This window comes from Aptenodytes patagonicus, chromosome 2 (assembly GCF_965638725.1).
Source record: "Aptenodytes patagonicus chromosome 2, bAptPat1.pri.cur, whole genome shotgun sequence".
Classification (NCBI taxonomy): Eukaryota; Metazoa; Chordata; class Aves; order Sphenisciformes; family Spheniscidae; genus Aptenodytes; species Aptenodytes patagonicus.
The window spans coordinates 39218512-39241488 of NC_134950.1; the positions used below are offsets into that span (position 1 = coordinate 39218512).

The 22977-nt window shown below is 44.9% G+C and overlaps 1 protein-coding gene and 1 long non-coding RNA gene across 2 annotated transcripts; one reads left to right on the forward strand and one right to left on the reverse strand.

The window, feature by feature from the left end:
* Positions 1-723: 723 nt before the first annotated feature.
* On the reverse strand, positions 724-1994 carry RRS1 (regulator of ribosome synthesis 1). The gene has a single exon (XM_076332198.1). It carries the CDS (start codon positions 1947-1949, stop codon positions 861-863), a length of 1089 nt encoding a protein of 362 aa, XP_076188313.1. The 5' UTR covers positions 1950-1994; the 3' UTR covers positions 724-860.
* Positions 1995-2372: 378 nt separating this feature from the next.
* On the forward strand, positions 2373-22977 carry LOC143157370 (uncharacterized). The gene is made up of 3 exons (XR_012994771.1): positions 2373-2610; positions 21621-21674; positions 22711-22977. It is a non-coding gene; the product is annotated as an uncharacterized LOC143157370 (long non-coding RNA).

Genomic DNA, 22977 nt, shown 5'->3' on the forward strand with positions numbered 1-22977 from the left:
AAATTGTATTTTTTATTTCAAGGATACAGGAAGCACTACAGAGTTCAAAAGACTAATAAGCAGAAGTCTGAGATCATTTCCAGTATCTGCTCTCAAACTGCTTGGTAAAGAAAAACACTGTGAAACTACTTCTATGAAACTATGGACTAATGTTAATACAGGGAGAAATTTAGGTTTTAACCAGCTGTTCAATACAAACATTTTTCTGTTGAATTCAATGGCTGGTCACCAGCTTGGACTTCTTTTTTTAATCAACAGAACTCTCTAGGGAACCTGTACAATTTCTTAGGCCCTGCACTAAATCTCACAGTAAGTTTTCATGTTCCTTTTGTAACTGTACCTGAATACCACAAAGCTGAGCGGCAGAAGTTGACTTACAGAGCAAGAGCTCCACTGTCAGGCCGCTTGCCCAGAGCAGAGAGCAGCAACCACGTCTTTCAACCGTTATCTGTGTCTGAGCAGGCTGTTACTCGACCAAAACACAGGTTACAGCTGCAGTCCGCCCTCAGTCCCAGTTACCTGAGCGAGGAACAGCTCTGATCAGCTTCAGTACTGCCTGGAAATGCTGCAGCCACCACGGCCAGCCATGAAGCAACGCTACCTGGCTGTCCCAGTGAAACTGGGGGGAACTGGGGCTCCTGACCCCCTCGCTACACCACCAGCTCCCCTTGGACGGAGAACACAGCCCACCCTGACTGCCAGCTAAGAGCCAAACGCAGAACATTTTAGAAAGGCCGGAGCGTGTTTATTGACAAATAGGTGTGCGAATAGAGCACCGGGCAGGAGGCTGGCAGTCACAGTCCCTTCCTGCGCCTCGGCGGGCGTGCCTGCCCCCATGCCACATGCGGTCCCTCCATCCCTCACGCCTTCTTCTTCCTGCTGCCGCCGGTGCCGCCACCTGCGGGCCGCTGCTGCTGCTGCTGCCGCCGGGCTCCACTCTTCTTGCTGCTGCGGCCAGCCCGCTGCTGCCGGCGGCCGCGCTTCCCCCGCTGCGACTGCTTCTTGCCCTTGGCGGCGGCCGCCTCGGCCTCCTCCTGCCGCAGCTGCTTGTTGACGGCACGGGTGATGTCGAGGACCGGCTTCTTGCTGCCCATGTCCCGCAGCAGCTCCAGCTGCCGGCTGCGCTCGGCCGCCAGGTTGCCCAGCAGCGGCTCGAAGCGGCGCTTCCTGCCGCCGCCGCCGCGGGAGGGCGGCTCCGCCGGCTCCTTGGGCAGCCGGGGCTGGAAGCGGCCGAGCGAGGCGGTGGAGACGCGGGCAACGCGGGTGACGCGGGCCAGCTCCTCCCGGCTCTGGTGGCCGGTGGGGTGGAGGGGCGCGGCGGGGACGGCGGTGCCGGCCCGGTGGGCGCGGGCCAGGTTGCGCAGGCGGTTGAGCTCGTTGCGCGCCACCCGCTCCCGCTTCTCCCGCCGCAGCCTGGCGAACTGGTCCTCCTGCGGGTCGGCGCCCTCCGGCACCTCCGCCAGCCAGGCGCGGGCCGGGTCGCCGCCCGCCCGCCGGTAGCCCCAGCGCCGCCGCCACTCCCTGGCCTGCTCGTCCCACACCAGCGAGGTCCGCTTGCGCCGGCGGATGCCCTTCAGCCGCGCGAACTGCTCCCAGCGCGTCGGCGGCCGCGGTCGCGGCGGCGGCTTCTCCCGCGGCAGGCGGAAGGCCGGCTCGGGCAGCCGCGCCGCCAGCGGCCCCCCCGGCCCGCCGGCGCGCTCGGCCGGCAGCTCCCAGAGCCGGGCCACCAGCAGCTGCGTGTTGTCGCGGGCCAGCGCCCGCAGCAGCGCCTCCCGCCGCGGTCCGGCCCCGCGCAGCCCCGCCGCCGGCGGCGGGTTGCGGTCCAGCGCCAGCAGGTTGCCCAGGTCGAACTCCAGCTCCAGCTCCTTCTCCACCGTGACGCTCCGCCGCTTCTCCGCCTCCTGCTCCTCGGCGGCCGCCAGCACCTCCTCCACCCGCACGGCCGCCATGGCGGCGGGCACGACGGGACGGGCTGGGCCGCGCCGCGCCGCTCCGCTCCCGCACGTGCGGGCAGCTTCCGCCGGACGTGCAGCAGAGCCCTTCCGGTTCAGCGCGCCGGAAGCGGGCCTCCGCGCCCGGAACGGCTGTTTCCGGGAGGCCTCGCCCCGCCGGGGGGGGGGGGGGGCGGCGCACTGCCTGCCGGGAGCTGTAGTCCCGCCTGCGCCGGCCCGGCGGCGCGGTGCGGCCGGGGAGGGGCTGGAGGCAGCGGAGGGTGCTGGGAGCCGCAGCCCCCGCCCGAGGGAGGGCCGTCACTCCCGGCAGACCCTCCCTGGCCCTCCTGCCGGAGCGTCACCGCGCGTTCGTTCCTCTCGGTTCCTGTCAGGGGACGCCCGCGGCCGTGGCTTACGGGCAGGCGCTTCAAGTGAACGCACTGAAATCCCCAGCGGCCCCCAGGCTGGGGCTGTGTGTGGGCCGGGGCGGCCCCAAACCCGCCTCCCGCCCTCGCCGCGAGTGGGCCTGAGGCAGAAAACGTCTGGAAGGAGGCAGTGCGCGGGGGGATGCAAACGCCACAAGCACGCTGGCGCTCCGCGGTGCAGAGCTGTCGCCACCGCAGAGCCAGCGGGGCCCCGCCGCTTTCCCTACCCCTGCCTGCGTGAGGGGTGTGCCATGGTAACTCAAACACCGAGCCCGTCCGACGCTGAGAAACGGGGAAATACTTTTAGCATGGGTTTGGTTTTCTTATTTTGTTTCTGGTAGCGTATCATTGTGTCTGACAGTCGTTGCTGTAGAGCGATGCCTGTAAGTGCTCGCTGCAGGACCAAAATTCAAGTGCTGTGTGCTGCAGCTCCGCAGAGACCAACGCGGGTCTTGTGGGCAAGTCTCCCCGCAGAGAAGGGAGGGGAGGAACAGCGTTTGGAAAGGAGTATCACCTGGCAGCTGTCTCGTCGGGCATGATGATAAGGGAGGTGATCGGGTGGTAGTGCGTGCACCCAAAGATCAGCTGGGTCAAAGATACCTCTCTGCTATTTTTAAACAAATGAGCTACGGAAGAATGCTTTTATAGCTGTACAGTGGTTTGGCTCGCATGGCCATAACATTTTGAGCTGATCCCTGGTGTCCTAAAAACAAGCTCATGATAGCACTTAACTGTAGCCAAGGAAAGGGATGGGAGTTTTTATACTGGATACAGTTTTCTGCTAGGTTATATCATGTCTCTGCCTTCACATTACGTTTGGTGTGATGGAAACGGTTCCGAGTATAAAGGCACAGCAGTATTGTTGGAGTGAAAATAAGATGCCAGCCTTGTAAAATGAAGACGAATGGCTGATTCTCAAATCCTAAAGCCTAGGATATCAAAGCTTATACTTTGTAATTCTAACTAGGTTAAAGTCTTTGTTTTTCCATGGCAACGGTTCTGAGTGTCGTTCGTACAGTACGGAGCAGCAGAGTCCCTGTGCGTTTAAATCCGGGCCAGGCGGCACAGGCAGTTTTCCCCTTTACCACAAGATGGCATTGCGCTGGGTAACATTTTGTTCGCTGTCTTGGACAGCTCACACTTTCACCTGGAATTACAGATAAAATTAACTTTAAAGACAGTTCTTTGAAGAGATGCACATGCACTATTTAGATTTAGGCATAAATTTATACTTTTGAACCGCAAGGTGCGCTTTTTCGGTAGTCTGGTCAATACCTTTACACTGATCCCTGTACCCTCCTGTTTTATCATTACGCAGCTAACTCTTTGAGTTCTTTTGGTTTATATTTGAACGAAGCCCAGAAGCCTTCAGGTAAATGTCTGGGACTGAGAGGACATAATTGATAATATCTATTGCACTTCCAAAGTTGCTTTAAGCGTTAATGATTACTGTGTATCACTGGAATAGCAGAAGGAGTGCAAGCCAGGAGGCGGTCGTCTTGTTTTACCTGATAGCATGAACCTGCTAAGGAAGGGAAAAAAGAATCTCAGAAGGTAAAAATTACTTTCTGGCAACTGCTGTGTAGAACTGAATTCCAGCCTTTGAACGTATTCCAGAAATTGCCATTTACTGTATGGGTGGTCCCAACGCAGTAAACGGGACTGTTCATTTGCTCAATTGCTTCAGTGTTACTTTGCGATAATAGTCTAATAGGGGCACCCTTATGATTACGGATTAGTGACAGGAGATTCTATACTTGGTCTCAGATGGAGTTCAAAGGTGAATTTTTTAATGGCCTTTTTTCTCCTTTTACTGATCTTTGCCGTGTGTTTCATTGCTGGAGACAATGCATTGATCCTGTGTATTTAGTCTCTACGTACATGATTGAACAGTAACAATTATGATCAACAGAAGAAATCTGTAAATGCTTTTTCATTGTTTTTTTTTTTTTTTGCTGTTTATGAAAATCACACTTTCAGCAAATTAGGTAAGTCTTTGAAACTTGTCACAAGTAGATGCTACAACACGTTCTTAAAGTTATTTAAAAAAACCCACAAAAATAATCTAAATATCTGTTTAGAGAACAATTCTGAAAAAGCTTCTTGCATCATTTCAAGGATTCAGGCTTCTAAAGAACATGGGAGAAACCCTGACCAAGCCGAAGTCTTGCTGTAGGCCTTGGCAGAGTCAGATTTTACTTATTCCAAGCCGAAATTTCATAGTCTTTGTCTAGACCTCCTCCTGTTGTGTAGAAGAAAAAAATATCTGCTTGGTTTACTGACAGCGCCAAACTTTTTGTCCTGTAAGCACAGGACATAACCAAAGAAGGAGCCTCATGCTACTGTGCTTCAAGTGTCCTCAGCACAACGTTGCCTCTTAGTGAAGCCTGGCTACAAAATGATTACTGCTGTACATAGCGATGGTGTGTTATTCAGACAGGACATTTCTGAGTTTGTGATTTCATGGTGTGGTTGGGAAGGTGGTAGCTGGAAGAATATTTGAACAGAGTTGTAAACCAAACAGGATTTGTAAATAAGAGTCATGGATATTTTGGGGAACTATCCCGTTGTGAGAAGTGGCTTCTGAGGTGCTTGCCATAGTAATCATAGCCACGCTTTGAGCTTATAGCTCCCGGTTTAGACCTGAGAATTACGAGCAGGCACACAGCTTCCTGTAAGTGAACAGTCATGTGTGTACTGCTGAAAATTTGGGCTTTTGAAAGATGAAAGGGTGATATCAATGTTGAATTATAGAAATAGCTGTTAGAAAATATACGTTTTTATTATCTCATGTTTGCTCCAGCTTTGCTATCAGGCTTTTGGAGTAAATGTTTTAAGGATGAATTTTAGCAATGCCTATTCATTTTGGTCAGCTCTGATTTTGGGTTCCTAGTTTTAGAATCTCAAATATCGCATTTCTCAAACCACCTGTGGCTGGATTTGTGAGTGCTCAGCCGTAGGACTTGAAAGCAGTTATCCCTTACTGTGGGCACTCACAATCCACAGATGCTTAAACAATTTCAGCCTTACTGTCTCTTTCCATGAGGTTCTCTATCTCTTCAGTATAAATGATAGTAATACAGAAGTCATGGCGTGTCTGTATGTGCTTAATTCCTTAGTGTTTGCTTACTTTCTTTACTGTGAGATGATCAGACAGAAATTGGATGCTGTGGGAAAGTGCAGGCTTTCTATGGGGTGAAGAAAGCTGTAGGGTTTGGGGTTGTTTTTTTTTAACCACAGTTGAAGTCTGCATGAAAAATATAAGATGGCAGAGTGTAATTTGCAGAAACACTTGTCCAAAAGATTAATAGAACGCATAACGCAGGATATATGTGATGCACCAGAAGAACTACAACATCAGTATGACACACTGTTGGTTTTGTTTTTCTATTGGAAAAGAATAAAGAATTATCCCGCTTAACTTTTATTTTTGTCATTTCTGTTCAACTGGGCTACAACTTTAAGTTTGTGTTTGATAGGAACTGCTCTAATGTACAGTATTTGTGTCTCACTCTTAGTGATACCATTAACTTAGATTTACTCTTCAAACTTTTGCCAATTACCTCTGGATGGCAGTAGATGTAGTTGCAAGATGATTCAACCAATTCATAAGCCTGCTGTGAGGATCATTATGAAGAACACTTTTATCAGGAAAACCCAAAGTGCTGGTAATTTTGGCAAATAGGAGAAAGTGCCCATAAAATACCCACACTGCCTCCGAATCATTCCTTTCCACCAACTTTGTTCAGTACACTTTGAAGTAAAAAACTGTGTTGTAGGATTTCTTCCTGTAAGGGAGAAGTTGTTCGCTCACTGAAGCTAAATTAAGTAGGACGGTTCGTGAACCAAATTCTGCTTCCCAATACGTTTTTTACCCCTGTAAAATGTATTTCATGTATTTCAGCGTATATCTTCTTTCCGGAGACATATAAGTGCTTTTGCAGTCCAAATAATGAATCATAGGCATGAAAATTTGGCTAAACACTCTTTCCTATTCACTAGTCCATATAATGTGAAGAAACTGTCTGTAAAGAATAAAAAATTTGCAAAGACCTGAGCCGCCATCTTTTATCAAATATCAGGATTGACTTCAGCGGTATAACAAAAATATGCCTGGTAGTCACAGATTTTACTATTCAAGAAAGAGTTAAGTTGCTGATTACAGATAATGGGTCGTTGCTTCTTGTGGTTTCATCGATGTCAGGCCCCACTAGAAATGTGTTAAGGGTCGTGCTTAATTCTAGGCATGCGGATTTTTCTGTTGATGCTGATGATACTATCTGTGCTTAAAAACTTGGTTTGTAAATGAGCAGGATTAGATTTCCTGTCCAAAGATTTAATGTGATATTAGCAGAATGCTGTAGTTGTGAAAAACCATGAAGATGCAACTCAGGAGGCTGTAGCTCTGGTCCCAAAACGTAAGTCTGGGCAACGGGGGATGCAGTTACAAGTGGATACTAAGTAGAGCCTGATTTTTGGTTCAGAAGCCAGAACGTAGATAGCTGGCGAGATAGCAGGGAGATTTGGATAACTGCAGGCATTGTGGAAAGTGATTGGTAGACCATAATCTCTTTTGATCAGTTGACTGGCTGTGACTGTGTGGTTTCACTGAACTGGTTTTGGGTAAACAAAACAAAGCTAAGCTAATTTGAGGCCTTCCCAAGTGCTTGATGCCTATCTTGCTATGCATTAGGGAGTCAGGCTGAAAACATATTGTGATGTGGTTTGCTTTTTTATGAGCTTTACAGTGACCTGATTTCTTTGAGAAAGTTTTCTTGTAGCATGGTCTTAATATTAGAAATACCAGCAATGGTGTGGCTCGGTTTTGTTAGGTGTTTTTAAGGAGAATTTAAAGAACAGAGTGAGAACTATCAGACAGTGATGGAAAGAATGGCAACGTAGTAATGTGTTCTTTTTCCAGGGTCAGTCCTTCTCATCACCTGTCTAGGGTAGACCTACTTTTTGGCATAGGATTACTTCTACAAGTTTAAAAAAAAGCCATGGAACACATTTCCTTCTTTTACAAGAAATCTGTCATGCACACAGATTTGCCCTGGATTAAGTCTGCCCTTGCAACCAGAACTAAAATGGTTCCTCCGTTCTTGGGTTGGGTTCATGGTTGGAAATGTCTCCGATGCTGGGAGTGAGATTGAACGTGTAGGTTTTCATCCACGACACAAAGGATGTGCCATAGTCACTCCTGGTTTTTGACAGAAGGACACAAGGCAAATCAAATCAAACTAAGGGTTCAATACTGTGAGTCTGAGGTGAGGATAAATCTCTGTGTGTCTGCTGACAGTGACTGTGCCAGCTCCCATATTCTAATGCCTTTGTGAGTCAGAAGCAATCCATCTTCAGGAGTGGCCTTAGAAAAGGCTTCTTGGGCCGCATTTTCAGTAGAAAATCTCAGCCTTTTATGCACATGTGCAAATACTGCATGCATGTGAGTAAGCCTACGCAGATAACAGCATTCACATGTACAAGAAAGATTTGGATGTTGATTTTTGCCAAAGGAAAAAGGATGAGACCTGATCTCAAAGCAAAACAATGCAATGCATTTAGGACCACAATTCTTCACTGACTTACTGGGGAACCTTCAACTTGGGGCTAGGCGTAGATCCAGGCATCATTTCACACACACACCGCAACCATTTCACACACCACAACCGCCCGAATCTTCTCCCAACCCTTGCTGGATGACATGGAGATGTATGCTGAAATGCTGCTTGCCAAAGATGTCTCAGCAAGCCTCAGCACTACTTGGCAGTCAGCAAGGAAAAGGATCCCCAAGCCCGGTTTGTAACCTTTTGTCCTCCACACGTCCATTCATCAGCGAGGCTGATCAGTCAGGATGGAATTTTGTCTTCAGTGTGTTTTCAGACTGTTTTGTTCTTAGAACTACCTTTGACACCAGCGTGATGAAATACACGTTGAAGGTGGTGTGATGAAGAGCGGGGAATGTACATGCAGGTCCTGCCATGAAGCAGCAAAAGCGTTTGTGTGTGCGACTGTGCCTCCCACAGGCTATTTTGATAATGTATGCTGTAGGTGTCCAAGTAAAAGATACTAAGTGCCGCGCTTCAAATTTGATGTTTCAGTTGCATCGGTGGCAGTCACTTCAAGGTCTTGCTAATACATTTTCAGTTGACAGTTATCAATGAAAGGGGAAAAAAGTCTTGGTTTAGATCTTTTTGTACACAGGAATATGGCACTTTATAGGTTCAATCTGAGATATTAGGGAGGTTTTCAACCACATGTAACTACAGGTGACTCATGTAAGACAAGAATCATCTGTAAACTTGTATGAGCTTGTACCAAGGATCTATGTCGTGGTTCAGCGTAAATTAGGGGAATTTCTGTTAAACAAATATTTTTCATTTTGAATGTCATACAGCCTAAGGCTGTGACTCTACGCCATTACCCAGTGACAACAGATGTGGTTAAAATAGTTCTTGCACTGAAAAAGAAGTCCTAGAGATTAACACAGTGAATTCACAGGTTTTAGACCATGCTCACAAGGTAGCTGAATCAGCATAGCCGGGGGAGGTAGCTTCTGGGGTGGGGTGGGAGTGTGAATGCCTGGCTAGGCATTCCAGAGGGAACAGCAATCTCTCAAACTGGCTTTGTCCCTGAGGGAATTAGCCACAGGTTGACTCACAAGTGAGGATGGCTTCCCTTGGAGGAGCAGTTGTGGTTCATGTCTACAGCAGCCTACCAAACCTCTTCTTGAAGAAGTCTGTCTTGTAGAGGTGGCATAACTGGTCGTGTAGCAGCAGAGATGGCCCATAACTGCTCCTGCAGCAACCAGAGCTTGCAGCCTGGTGCGTTAAGGGAAACTGGCAGTAATTTGGGGTTACCTTATAACACACTACAAACTAAACCAGTTGCTACATGGGTTGCTCAGTCATTCCTGCAAAGGGTTTGGGAGCATCTCAGGGGGGTGGTGGCGGGGATAACTGGGAGCAGGAACATCGCTGGCCATCACAAGGTAACCTCCCCGCTGCTGCTGAATCAGAGCCCTCAGAGCTGGGGCAGGAAATGCCCTGTCCTAATCTGCAGTCAGAGCTCTTGAGTCCTTGGAGGGGATGAGTGATTCTCCGAGCTGTTCAGAGCCTCCCTCGTGCTGCCACAAAACCGAATCAGCTGTTCTGCACAGTGCATCCTTATTCTTTTAGTTTTCTGTGGTGTGCTTCTGTTCATCAGCTGCTGCACCACAGGAAAAGGAGCAAACCTGTAAAATGGGATAGAATCTCAGTTTCCAAAATCCTTCTACAGACACTGTGGGAACTGCTCAGTCTGTAATTTTCCTCAGTTACTAAGGAAATTTTCAGGCAGGGGCAGGGAAATTGTGTGGCAGTAGTTAGGAGCAACAATAAAATGAAAATAAATAAATACTTTCACATAAGTGAAAGGGACAAAAGAAAAGATTTGCTTCTTTAGCCAAGGGTGAATGACTGGCTTAATCTACAATACTGTTAACTCTTGATTTAAAACCTGCAGGTATCTCATACAACTCAAGTTCAGTCTTTGCTACTGGGACTACCTGTTGGCGCGAGGTGCTATATGGAAATAGGAGTGTTTGCTGGGCTGTGCTGTTACTCCTTGTTGCTCGTTTCTCTATAGTGTTTACAGGGCCAGGCATTCGCGTTCTCTAGCTGTCCAAATATCTGACAAAGGACACCTTCCTTCTCTCTTGAAGATGGATCCTGCACCTGCCTCCTCTCTGGGCTTCCCAACACTCGCCTCGCTCCATCCAGAGTGCCTCGGAGGTGCTCCACGTAACCCATCACCTGGAGCCTTGTTTTCCTCTCATCCCTTTCGTTCCCTTCCGTTGTTCCTCCTTCTTCGCCGCATTAATGCAGACATCTCCAAGGCCTATTATTTCTACTGTGTTTACTTACTTACTCCTGTATTTGAAGCTGTTCTTCATAGTCTATGCTCTACCCTGATCATGTCTGTTAGTATTTCTAATTATTTCTGTGAAGCACTGAGCTCGAATTCCCCTCATTTGTGGGGCAACCTTGCTCCAGCCCGCAGCCTGTCTCTGGACTAATTTGTCGATGGACAGAACAGCCGTGTGCTGTGCCGAGGTCTGTCAGAGCCTGCGTTTCTCATGCAGGTCTACAGAGCACTCCCGGGGACCTGGAAAAAGTACCTACTAAACTGCGTGAGTAAGCCAGGCTTAACCTTCCTATAATGCACTGATATAAATGGTGCGGTAAGTTTGAATGGTGTGGTAAGTGTGAGAAACAGGTGGTGGTAAGTTTGAGAAATAGTTGGTGGTAAGTTTGAGAAATAGTTGAGTTGTGAATTAAGCTTATGACTCAATCCTTATTGATGTTACCCGTCAATTAGAGGATCATGGAAAATACCAGCTGTACGTTTGGTGTGGGCAGTGTTACATATTGGAAAGCAATTGCTTTTCACTCACTTGGTAAGGCCTTTCCTGGGCTTTGTATCCTGCATCAATGAAAATACAGACGTCTACAATTGGAGAGAGTAGAGGAAAGAAGAGGAAAGCTAAGTGGAAAAATACCTCATAAATGAGTTTTAGAGGATCAGTAGGGAAGAAGGAGAGCAACATCTCTTTAAATGAATGGTTTGAATGATTGCAGCTTTTCCTTCACTCCAATTTACTCAAGCTGTGCAAAACAGCTCTAGATAAAGCATATTCTCATTATGTTTTCACTGATTAGAGAAAGAAAAAAAAACTGTAGATGGTTTAAGACTGGACTGAGCATATTCACAGATCTTGGGAGATGCTCTTGTTCAGACTATGAGTTATTATGATGGAAACATCAGACACTAAGCCTATGTCTTCTAAATAAACCCTCTAAACTCAAACAATTTGAACAAAAAGAGAAGTAGATGGATACTATCAAACATCTTATTTGCTAAAAAGTCTGGTTTTGGATTGGAAATTCAAAGATTTGTGTTCATCATCTCAATGGATTCAGCAGTGGTCTCCAAGGTGGCATGAGATCTTTGTTTTACATATAGGAAAAATGTACTTTGACTGCAATATTGATTGCTGTCCTTTGGAAAAAAAAAATCTTGCTTTTATACCATCACATTTGAGTTTGCATTTTCCATGTAAATTACACTAGTTTAAAATTGCATATGTATAGAAATAAAATATGCTTGTAAACCTGTCTTCCTACCTACCTTCAGCTAGGTACGTTTGTTTTGCAAGCTAACCACCTGTGTTTTCCTGTGTTTGGATTTTGAAGTTTAAACTCAGGCAGATAAAATTAAGCATGAATTTAGGAACCTTATGAACTAGAGCTTTGATCCCTTCGGTTTAGAAACCCACCAATTTTTTTTTGTATACAGCTTTGCTGAGTTGAGATCAAACAGGACACAGGCTATGATTCTGAGTTGGTTTCATTATAATTTTGGAAAATTCAACAGATTGTTGCAAACTTGCTCTTTGCAAAATGCCCAGATGTACAAGTCCCTGCAATCACTTGAAATACCTCTTCGTTCTGCTATCTTTCAGGGTGGTAGCATGACAACTTTTAAGGAAAAGTTGCTTTCAGATTATGCTTCTGTCTAAAAACAAATGGGATGATAGAGCTTTCAGAGTCCAGAAGACACATTTTAACTTTAAATCCTCAGCAAACTTTCTCTGTAGCAGCACTAAAATCATGCCATTACATTACTGTTTGCGTTAGGATAGAGAAGAGCAAAAGTTAGCCAGGTTTTCCATGTGTTGTGGGCAGTGAGTGGGGCTTGCCAAGATAATGAGAGCTAATGCTAGATGAGAGCTGTTCAGACAAACCAAAATATGTTGGCTGCTACCTTGCTTCATCTTTCAGCTTCATCTTTAGCTAAACTGGGTGGGAAAACTGTTGTTTGCAGTCTGATTCAGGAAGGGATTCAGGCACATGAAGAGTCCTACTGATTTCAGGGCTTGAAGCGAGGTATGTATTTAACTGCAGGTTTTGAATGCAAGATCCTCCAATAGTGTATCTCACTGAGCAAAAAGTCGGAAGGCCCGGCATTCTCACCATGGTATCAAAAAGAAGGAGTGTATGTGCCAATAGAACAAGGATTGCTGGATGTATATTTTGTTTAAATGAACATGTCTTATGGCAAGTGCCCCACAAAGAAAATTTGTGTATTCAGTCTCAGTGTGAACCTTAAAGCAAAAAAGTGGAAGTGTGCAAATACCTTCTATGTAACTTAATAACACTTCCATGCAACTTCTAGTTTCTTAATGAAATTTTTCTCTGCTGACATTAGTACAACAGAGTCCTTGTGTAACTGCTGGCCATGTACATCACTTTATAAGAACTGACAAATGAAAGGCCAAATAATGTGTTAATTACCTCTTGTTGAAATGTAAGTGCTGTTGTGACCTTTTTCTGTATGGTACAAACTACTTTTTTGCCGTGTCTAAGAGAAGTTATTTAAATGCATTATGAAAGCTATGCAGGGCCTGATCCTGAAAGCTTTTATGAACCAAATTCTCTCATTGCTACAGTACAGGCCTACAGCCTGATCCTTGACAGGTGTGACTTGGCATTGCCTTGGGTTACATCAGCTTTGCCAGCTATCTGAGCCTGCTTTTGTGCACAGACTGTCAGTGGGACTAATTAGAGGGCCACAGCTTTACAGCATCGGGCCAAAGAGTTGCTCTGTGTTGTTTATTTCTGAGGGTGCAGTTAGGGCACAGTTAGTTAGGTACAAGGATGTTAATAATTGTCTGAGTATCTGCAAGATACAGTTAGGTACCCTCAGAGCGTACAATTAGGCTAAGCTGTTGAAAAGGGCATGTAAGGGGAAAAAGTCTTGCAGATACTCAGACAGTTACTAACATCCTTGTAACTTGCGTTACATACCCACATGGGCACTGTGAATGAGCACTCAGCAAGGCAGCTTCTTCCACCTATTCCCTACAGTTCCCTGGGATCTTTAAAAGTTCCCCCAAGAGCACACATTGGTGTTTGTGGGCTGGAAGGATTGAGTCAAGAATTCAGAAATCACGCACTTGCAGCATTGCAAATGGAAGGGATCTCGAGAAATTGCACTGATGATAATTGTGCCGCTAACCCATCCTTGTCTGTTGTTGGTTCTCCAGACTTTTTATTCTTGTTGTTGCCCCCTGAAAGCTTTCAAATATGCCTACATCTTTCTTAGGCTTTGATACCCCAAATGAAAATCAGTAACATACTTCCCAGGTCTTGCAAATGGCCTTCCTGTCAGTACCCCAAAGAATAAGACTAGTTTGTTTTTTTCTTGCAGCATCATACACTGTTGATTCATATTCAGCTCATGAGCCAGTATAACATTGTTTTGTGCACAACTGCTGCCTAATGAGAGGTTCCCCCTTATAGAATGCAATACAGTACACAGTATAATATAGTACAGTACACAGCCAGTCCATATTAAATTAAATTGAGAACAGTAAGCTGAGCATCTCAATAACATACTAACTCTTTGCAGTCCTGACTATATGAGGTGACTAAGGCCTCACAACCAGTGTTAATTTTTCTGATGTCATACTTGCATGTAATGTCAGAAGAATATTGAACGTGTAGAGCAAGTGAAGAGCAAAATAGCAAACAGAGCAAGTGAAGCCATCTGAATCCTTCACTCAGAAGTGAAACTGGCAGGGAATTGGGAGAAATGGTTGCAAAGCTTCAGAATTTTGTAGGGTGCTGCCTAGAAACGGCAGGGCGAGTGATCCCTCCCGCTGCCACGAACAGCAAGTCCCATAGTACTGGTGGTGATCAACAACACTTTCTTGTGGAAACACGAAGTAGACCACAAACTTCTCAACAAAGACATTTAGAAATGTCAAGAATGCTGCAATTGACAACAGAATGTCACTTGGAAAAAAGCACATCTTGACACCAAAGCAGATGGCAGATGAGACAATTGAGCATTATGTCACATAGCTGTACAATGAAGTGAAGTCATATGAATTTGAACAGCTACCAGCCTAATTAGTGACTTAATAATTTGTCCTCTAACATATCACCAGGTGAAAACAGTGTACAGGAAACTCATCTACCATGAATAGTTGGGGCTGGCAGGACCTAATGAAAAACTGTGCTCTGCTCCTTTTTATAAATTCAGAACTGATACTGGAACTGCCTTTCAAGAAGGCGGCCTAAGCTGTCAGAGTTTTAAAAAGGGTGCATGAACAAAATCCTATATATTCTAACTCTACAAAGCATGCAGCCATTTAAATATGGAACATTGCTGCTCATCTTCTCTAATTAAGATCTTCCTTACTCTGTTTTCCCATCTGTACAGTCCAGTGGATTTAAATGGATTTACTTGTGTTTCACTTTGGTGTAAGTGAAATGGGACTTGGGACCCTGCAAGAGGAGTGAAAATTTATGTGCGACGGCCTGATTCTCATTTAGTCAGACATCACTTTGCACTTCTCTAACTGTGTAGCAGAATTGTGACACGAATGTGAATGTAATCTATATAGCCAATGAGGTGCAAAATAGATTTTGTATCAGAAAGCATCAAGGCTGAAAATGGCTTTGCTCCTTAGGACCTGAGCATAGATGAATTCATTTCTTCTCACATATGCACTGTTATAATGAGCCAGAGCTTAACTGGAGGCAGTTAGAATTAGAAATTAGTGTATTTTCATACTCAGAAACTTAGTGTGAAAAGAAAATGAGATCCACCTAGTTCCTCATTCATTTCCAGGTGTCTTCCTATTAGTTACCTTTATTTTAGCGAGTACTTTGTAAAACATGATTAGTCTTTACAGAATACTGAAATCTCTCTGATTTTATTAAAAACTACCTTGAGTTTCATTTGCACAATAATTCATTTATTGTGAAGCATTATTGAGAAGCATTTGACAATGAAGATCTCTATTTTAAAATTCAAGTGCTGGAGAGGGTCTCATCACATTAGAAAGCAATCAACCATCTTGAGACAGGTTAATAAAAGCATCTTAAACTCATAATCAAAAGGCACTCTTGACCTCCATTATCAGGCACAAGACTCCTAATGATTCATTGATCACATTTCCTCTGTTCAACAAAAATACCATGAGCCTAACGGTTTTGAGATATCTAACATGAGACATTTTTTTCCTGCCTCACAACTACATTTGACAGATGACCTTTAGTCTTTCTTTCACGTTAGTGAGAGATTTAACAAAGATAATGCAGATACATTTTTCACAATTATCTGATGCACATGCTCACAGAATCCTCTATTCGGTACCACACGGTAAACAGATAAAAGAGTCTTGCTTCTGTAAATGCCTTCATTATAAATAAGTGCCCTGCTTTCAGCTTTCCTCTTCCAGTAAGATCACAAGGTTTAAAAGCCTCTGAATGATTCTATGATTCTATGAATGCATGTAGTTAACCTGATGCTGTTTCATAGGGAGATTGGTGCATGTGTAGATATACAGGAGGTTTTCAGGATGGATGTGTGGTCTGTTTACATCCCTTCCATCTGGCGTGCCAACAACTGCACTTGCATTTCCGAAGTACCAAGAGGTCCCATGTACTCAGCATTTTGGTTTACACCTTCACTGTTGTGCAGTTCAAGGGGCGGACTGTGGCTTGCCTTTCCATCCTGAGCTCACCTGAAATTTCCTGGCTTGGGTACAGATAACAAGGGAGCTGTGACGTTGAGGACATCCGCAGCCAAGTGCTCACCCAGGGTCCTGGGCAGATTTGCACAGTCTGTGCAGAAATGCTTGCTGTCAGTGCCAGAGCTGGCAGCTGAAGGTGACTCAAGTATGTCTAGAAGAGCTGCAGTCACACCTCTGGATCATGGCAACGTTCCCGTTTTTACTGCTTCTTAGGCTCTGGCAAGTGTCTTCTGCTGAAACTGCAGGTCAGAGGTGTTGTGGAGGGCACAAGATTGCACAAAAGTATTAAAAGAGCTACGTCACCCCAGAGCTCCCCTCTAGTACGTCAGTGGTCCTCACTGCACATCCCCACTCCGCCTGTTTTGGAGGTAAAACCTGAAGCTATTCCACTGAAGTCAACAAGTTTGAGAAATGTGGCCTTGTCCGTCTGAAGACTGTTCTCTGCTGGGGAGAGGGGGGAAAGGGAAGTTGTCCTGTTGGGATGAGCTGACACCCCTGCACTCTGCAGGTGAGAACGGGCAGGGAGGTGAGAAGTAGGCAGACAGCATCACAGAGCAGCTGGCAGAACATGGTGAGCTCAAGGTCACTTGGCTGTTGGCCCAAATCCATCCAAAAATGCTGAAAGCCAGCAATTAGTCTGGCCGGCAGCCCAAAAAAAAGGAAATAGCTGAGCCATGGCATTGTTCAGCAAGGGTGTGCAGATTCTGCTAGCATCCTTTGGAAGGCCACCATGGACATAAACTGGGACCATCACCGTTCGTGGCCTAGCTCATCAGTGTGAATCGAAATCAGTGTCATTTTACTTGAATACCTGCCTGAAAACAGATTCAAAAGTACATTCTTGAATGGATCAGGAATTCCTGGTAACTTTTCAACTTCTCTTGGGATGAAGAGGTGGATGACTGAAAGCAGCCATGCTTTGATGCAAGATGCCTGTTAAAGCGGCAAGTACAAGCTCTGGACAGAAGCTTTTCCCGGCATTGAGGCTTTTACAAGTTTCCATCAATTCTGAGACAGTTAAATCTTTCTTCCCCCCTCTATTAATAAACATAAATGTGTGGAAAATTACCCTAATCTTCTTCCAAAGAGGATGTGCCTCCAGAATTACTTCCAGTACCAGGGACCTCAGAATTCTGCTGCCATATTTAGAGGCAATAAAAACAGTCCTTGAATTTCTGACCAAAATCCAAATATAGTCTATTTCTTTCTGCCAACTGAAAATGTACCTTTTTATTTCATTCAGTTTTGTTTAAATTGAACTTTGTTCCAAACTTTTCATTCTATAAATGTCTCTTTCACTATAATTATTTAAATAAAGTGGGGAAGTGCCGAATTTAGTGAACTGAATTAGTATGCTACTGAATATGCCTGCTATTGTCATTCTACTAGGACTTGTGCTCTGTTCCTGTTACGACTTCTCCCTGACTTCAGCGGATTTACACAAGAGCTGAACCCAGCCTGTGAAGGACAGATTACCACAGGCAGTTGTATTTGACAAATTTGAAGTGGACATAGTTGCTGTTTCTACATGATTTATCAGTCTTCACAGTGGGAGAAATACACCGGTTGCTACTTGGCCAGGCATTGGCTTTATGGCTAGAAACTGGTAGTGCATGTCAGTGATGCCCTGAGACATCTAAGCCTACTTGTCTTGTGTGTTGTGGTGTGCCAGGTCCTGGTTTCCCAAGCATTCAGCTGATCTTCATCTTGGCAGCGTGACAGCTTTTGTCTGTGATGGGCATCTCTCTCTGAGAAGGGAGAAACATGGAGCTCAAGAGTCCCAGAGAACATCAAGAAGCAGAAGAGACCATACAGGAGCGTGGGAGACGTTACTGTGGTATTAACCTCAATTAGGTGTCTACAGTATAGGCGTCCACATAGAGCTGGTTGTTCAGGCTCCTTTTAGAGCCAGTGGAGAGAAACAAGAAATACTGAGATATTCTGGATAACTTCTTTGAGACAAGACAAAGCTTGCCCTAGAAGTGCTTGCTTCTCTTCAGTAAGCTTAGTGGCAATCTGAGTAATTCAAGTATAGCCCTCATTATGTAGGTGTCACAGGTAGGTGAGATGATCCTGTCTTTCTTGTGTGGGACCTTGACAGGTAGAGACCATTCAAGGTACTATGTATCTATTCCCTATCCAGAGTCTTTTTTTCTTCTTGTTTCCTTCTTTTTATCTCCTCTGAAGAAGCTATTTTTTCTCCTCCTCTCTCCTTTCCTGTTTCTTTTCTTCCCTTGCTTACATTTTTACTCATAGTCTATTTTTCTTTTACACTTCAGTGCTTTGAGACGATGATGATTCTATATAAATGCGTTTGGCAATCAAACTACTTAAGGAATTCCTTGAAAATCTTTACTCATCTCTTGAGGGCTAGAGATGGAAAGCAGGCCAGTCAACTGGACAGACCCATTTGACCGCCCTTGCCCCACCTGTGTCTCACCCACTTTCAGTCCTTGCCCTGAGGTACCAGATGCAGCCAGTCATCTGACCTGTAATCTGGAGAAGGGGTTGTGCACAGCAGTGAGACTGGTGTTATCCAGTGTGCTCATAGAGGCTACTCCAAGCAATCTTCTGCCCTACCTGGAGCCTCTCATGGCAGCTTCATGTATTTCGTCCAGTGCCAGGAGTCTCATGCACTGGGACATTCGGGGTGCTGTGATGATACAGCTGGTTTAGGGGCTGGGCACGGCTGAAAGAGGGTGGTGGTGCCATTTTCTGCCCCTGCCTCCCTGGCCATGGGCCCCTGCTGCTTCCCATGTGCCACCGGTGCTCTCCTGATCTTGGAGTGAGTCAGCTCAGGGGATGGAACGGCTGAAAATCACATTAAAAATGAATGCATTTTTTTCATGAGGGAAAGAGGAGAGGTGGAGATTTCTGTTCTTATCTTCGAAACTGCAGGCTTTCAGGTACAGCAGCACTGTGCTCTGGGGTACAGTACAAAAGCAGTATATACGTCTTTAAAATGTCTGTGAAGAGGTAGTACACAATGATCCAGTCCAGCTCCCTCAGAAATTTCCTGTTGGCTTCAGTGACTCAGGATTTAACTCCGTTTACCTGCTGCTGTGTTTTCGTAGTGCTGTCAATATTCTCCTACTTGTTCTGCATGGTCAAAGGCAAAGATACTGTAAATATTTCAGTACAACATTAAAAATGGGGCTCCCCGTGCTGGAAAGCACTTATACAGCTATGCTTTATGTATTGTTGTTACACCAGGCTGCACTCTGCTCTTGCTCACGCTACTGAAATTCAGGATTGATTCCCAAAACATCCGTAGGTCAGCTCTGTGGATCCAGCCATGAAGGGAATGTGAAAAAAAAAAGGTCTGCAATATCTTTTGCTTCCTCCTCTTGCAACCTTTGAGGCAGAAATTCAGTGTGGCCTCCCTGAGTGCTGTTGTGCTGCTGAGGTGTGAGGACAAGTACTGTCCTGACCTCCGTGAAGGGGTAAGCCAAATTGTGTCATGGTCCTCATAGCCATAGCTGGGTCCTGCTACATGAGAAGGAGTGACCAGTATTAAGGTGGTTGGCTAAAGCCCCTTCTCTTCTTCCTGGTAGACCTGAGCCTGCCCCACGTTCGAAGCACAGCGCTCCCTGCTCACAGTTGTGGCTGCTTCTCACTAGAGAATTCACTGGATTACTTGTCGGAGATGAACTAGGAGTGTAATCCCAGTGAATTTGTTCAAAAATGCAAATGAATATTCACAGCAGGTTTTTTTTTTGGGGGGGGCAGGGGGAACAGTAACATTTGTTCAACTGTATTCCTTACACTTGAGCTATAAAAAGCAGCAAATTAAGGCTCAACATGAAGCCACATAACATGAAATCAAAAAGTGACAGCAGAAATGTTTCAGTATCCGCCCACCACTTGCACAGGGGAATGAGGAATAGCGTTTTGCTTGTTCCAGAAAGACTATCGTAGTGATCTAGCCTAATCAGCCGTAAAGTCCAGTCTTCTCCTTAGAGCCCTTTACAGTTTTGCAAGGCAGAATGCTTGTTTTTTCCTACAGCTGTAAAGGAAGATGCAAGGTGGTACCAGTCAGTCCAGTTTGAAGGGAAAACACTGTGGTTCCTGCCTCCCTCTGACTCTAAAGAAAGGCTTTCGGAATGGTGGATTGAGCACAAAAACTTTGCAGAAGTGGACTATCACAAACACATGGGAAAATGATATTATACTTGTCCGCTTAAACAGTAAATTTCTTATACAGTATAAAAACCCCTACATACACATTCAATCAGCGTGTTTGCAGATATGGAAGAACATAGACTATGCATTCAGCACATAGTGTCTTTCACTGCAAACCCCTTTCTGTTTGCCCACTTTCTAACAGATGATCTGGGTGCACACATTTAGGAATAGAGATCCAGGGACTTGGCTCCCCAGTGGGGGCCACTTTCTTTTAGTCTGCCAGATCTTCCATTACACGTGTCGGGGGTGTGCAGCTGTGAGCCAGTCTGCCACTCAGGCGATGTTGGAGCCAGACATGCTGGGGCATTCAGCATCCACCGCCCAGACAGTCTGTCCTGGACTCCATTCCCTTTCCAGAGAATCGCATACATTTGGGATTTTTTGTATGTTTGTTGAATCAGTTATTTTTTCCCCAGCCCTAGCTGTGTGATAGCTCTCAGAAAAGACATAAAACTTTGTCTTAGGGACAAAGATCAGCATCTTAGGATCAGATGCTGATCCCTTTAATTTTTACAGGCTAGTCTCGTTTCATTAACGTAGGGATACGGACCTATCCAAAAGTCTTTGGAAGTAATTCCATTCTTCATGCATATATACTCCTGAAGTGTCAATTGTAAAAGCCATTTGTCTTCATTATTTCCTGTACCAAAACCGGAGGACAATGTTACTGTGTACCAATTACTGCCTTGTACTGCTCTCTACCTCTCAGGTGGGTTTCAAGTCAACCTTATAACTCTGTTCCAATTTAGAAATGGTCCCAGCAGTAGTTATATGTGCTAGGTGACAAATCGTAATCTGCCCTTGCTGCTCCTTAAGGGCCAATCTAATGGACACTGAAGGCAGCTGGAAGTCACTGCTTTACATCAGGTTAAGGCCTCGGCTGCACTGGAGCTCCTGCAGCTATAGCTTGCTTGTGTCACCTCCCAGTACAGGAGGAACTCATACCTTTACAAGCTATATGGAAAAACATAAATGATGCAAAGATTGTCTTCTGTAGGAGCAGCTGTTCTCACAGAAGATGTTTTTGTAGTGATGAACCAAATGGTGAGAATTTGCACCCCGAGCAGATATTGCTCTTCTGGAAATGTCTGTGGCAGAGATTTGGTCCAGTCAGGAGCAACCTGAAATGTGTAGTGCTGCTTCGCTTGTGCAGCTGCCTGTTCAAGCACGTCTCACGGCTGCTGGTGAAGTTCTGCAGGTTCTTGCCGCACTGTGCACAAAATTGACCAAAAAAGCAGAGCCGAGTTGGAGTTCTTCTAAATTAATAGAGTGCTAGAAGAAAGTTAATGAATTTCATAACAATTTGAATCCCTCATTTTTTGAGTATACCTACTTTCATATTTGGGATATCCTGGTTTGAGACCCACTTCTGTCATTATGGGGCTTTAGATACAAAAGATCTCTATAAATATGTATTAGTTTAATAATATTAAAATAAATTAGCTGGTTTTGCTTATTATTGTAATTTTGCATTAGATAATTTTCTCTTTTTTTCAGAGTCATGAGAAAAATCATCCTGGAATGTATTTCTAGGAAAACAATCAAAAGTTGGTAAGTCAAATGCTTTGTTACTGCACCAAACAGAGGGGAAGTAGCAGAAGGAGAAACCTCTGATGGTACCATTCATTAAAAGAAAAGTAACTCAAAACCTCACAACATAGCAAGTTAACTATTAGGTACATCTGATTTGATGATTATATCTGTACTGTGGTCTGGACCAAAAAAACCCCAACCCTGTTTGTCCTCCTGTGATTACTTCTGAAACACTTTAGTACTGTCACATCCCCCTGGCTTTGCTGTTTTCATTACTCCTGACAGAACGTTTGGGTAAATGCAAGAAGAGAGAGGGGATAGTATAGCGGTTTGACAGCTCTAATTATGAATATTTAAGAGCTGCTCTCTTTTATCACCTAATTTCCTATCAATGACAGCATTGGAAGCACTTGTCTCATTTTTCAAATCAAAGCTTCCTCAAGCAAAATGCTTGGAGACTGAATAGCTTATGCATTCTATTAATCACAGAGGGTGGGAAAAGATCCATCAAGTGCTTCAGATAGTTTGTAGAGCTTTCACCTCCCATTTCTCCCAGATGAGTGCGTTTGCCTCCTGTGAATGATCTTTGTGATTCTTCTTCATCCAGAAATGGTTTCAGATTTATCTTCCTTCAGCAGTGCGTCAAATGATGCCTGAATATTTATAAAAAGAGTAAATTCTAATTGGGGTTAGTCATAGATAGGAGGAAAGAGGAGTCATATGTTGTTTTCTTAAAGGAGGATAGCTCTTACTCTGCTTCCAGTGGGTCAAGCTTCATCGAAGAAGTGTTACGGTTTAGATGGAAAAGAGTAGCCACTCCAACTTTGAAATGAACTTTCTTGACTTGATCCAGAAACAATATTGTTGCCTGATGTTTATTCTATGATTACTGTTACTTTCTGCACTTAGGGTTGACTTTGGCCACGACGGTAAAATGATCCCAATTAATTTTATCGGAGTTTTGTTCTTTATGCATATGCTGAAGAGAAGTGTCTTCTCCTTACTAGATAACATTAACCAGACTCTCCCCAACAATGACATTTAAATTCTGCAGGATGTGCTTAACTGCTGCAGCTGGAGAAGGGGAATATCTTCAAAGATGTGCAGACGGCACCTGGTAATAGCTAGGCTGGCCCTTCGCCTCCTGGGGGGCTTGTGATGGCAAAGCAGTGCGATAACATCCCCAACTTTTTGAAGGAGTCTGTGTCTGCAGTGCTTGTTCCCTCCTGTTTTGTCATTACAACTTGTGAATTTACATTCCATATGTTACTGAAAGATGACACGAGAGAGAAACATGATGACATGAAATTAAAAAAGTCAA

What these genes read in the sequence shown, in the direction of transcription:
- RRS1 (XM_076332198.1), bottom strand. Translation starts at nt 1,949, where the DNA reads ATGGCGGCCGTGCGGGTGGAGGAGGTGCTGGCGGCCGCCGAGGAGCAG.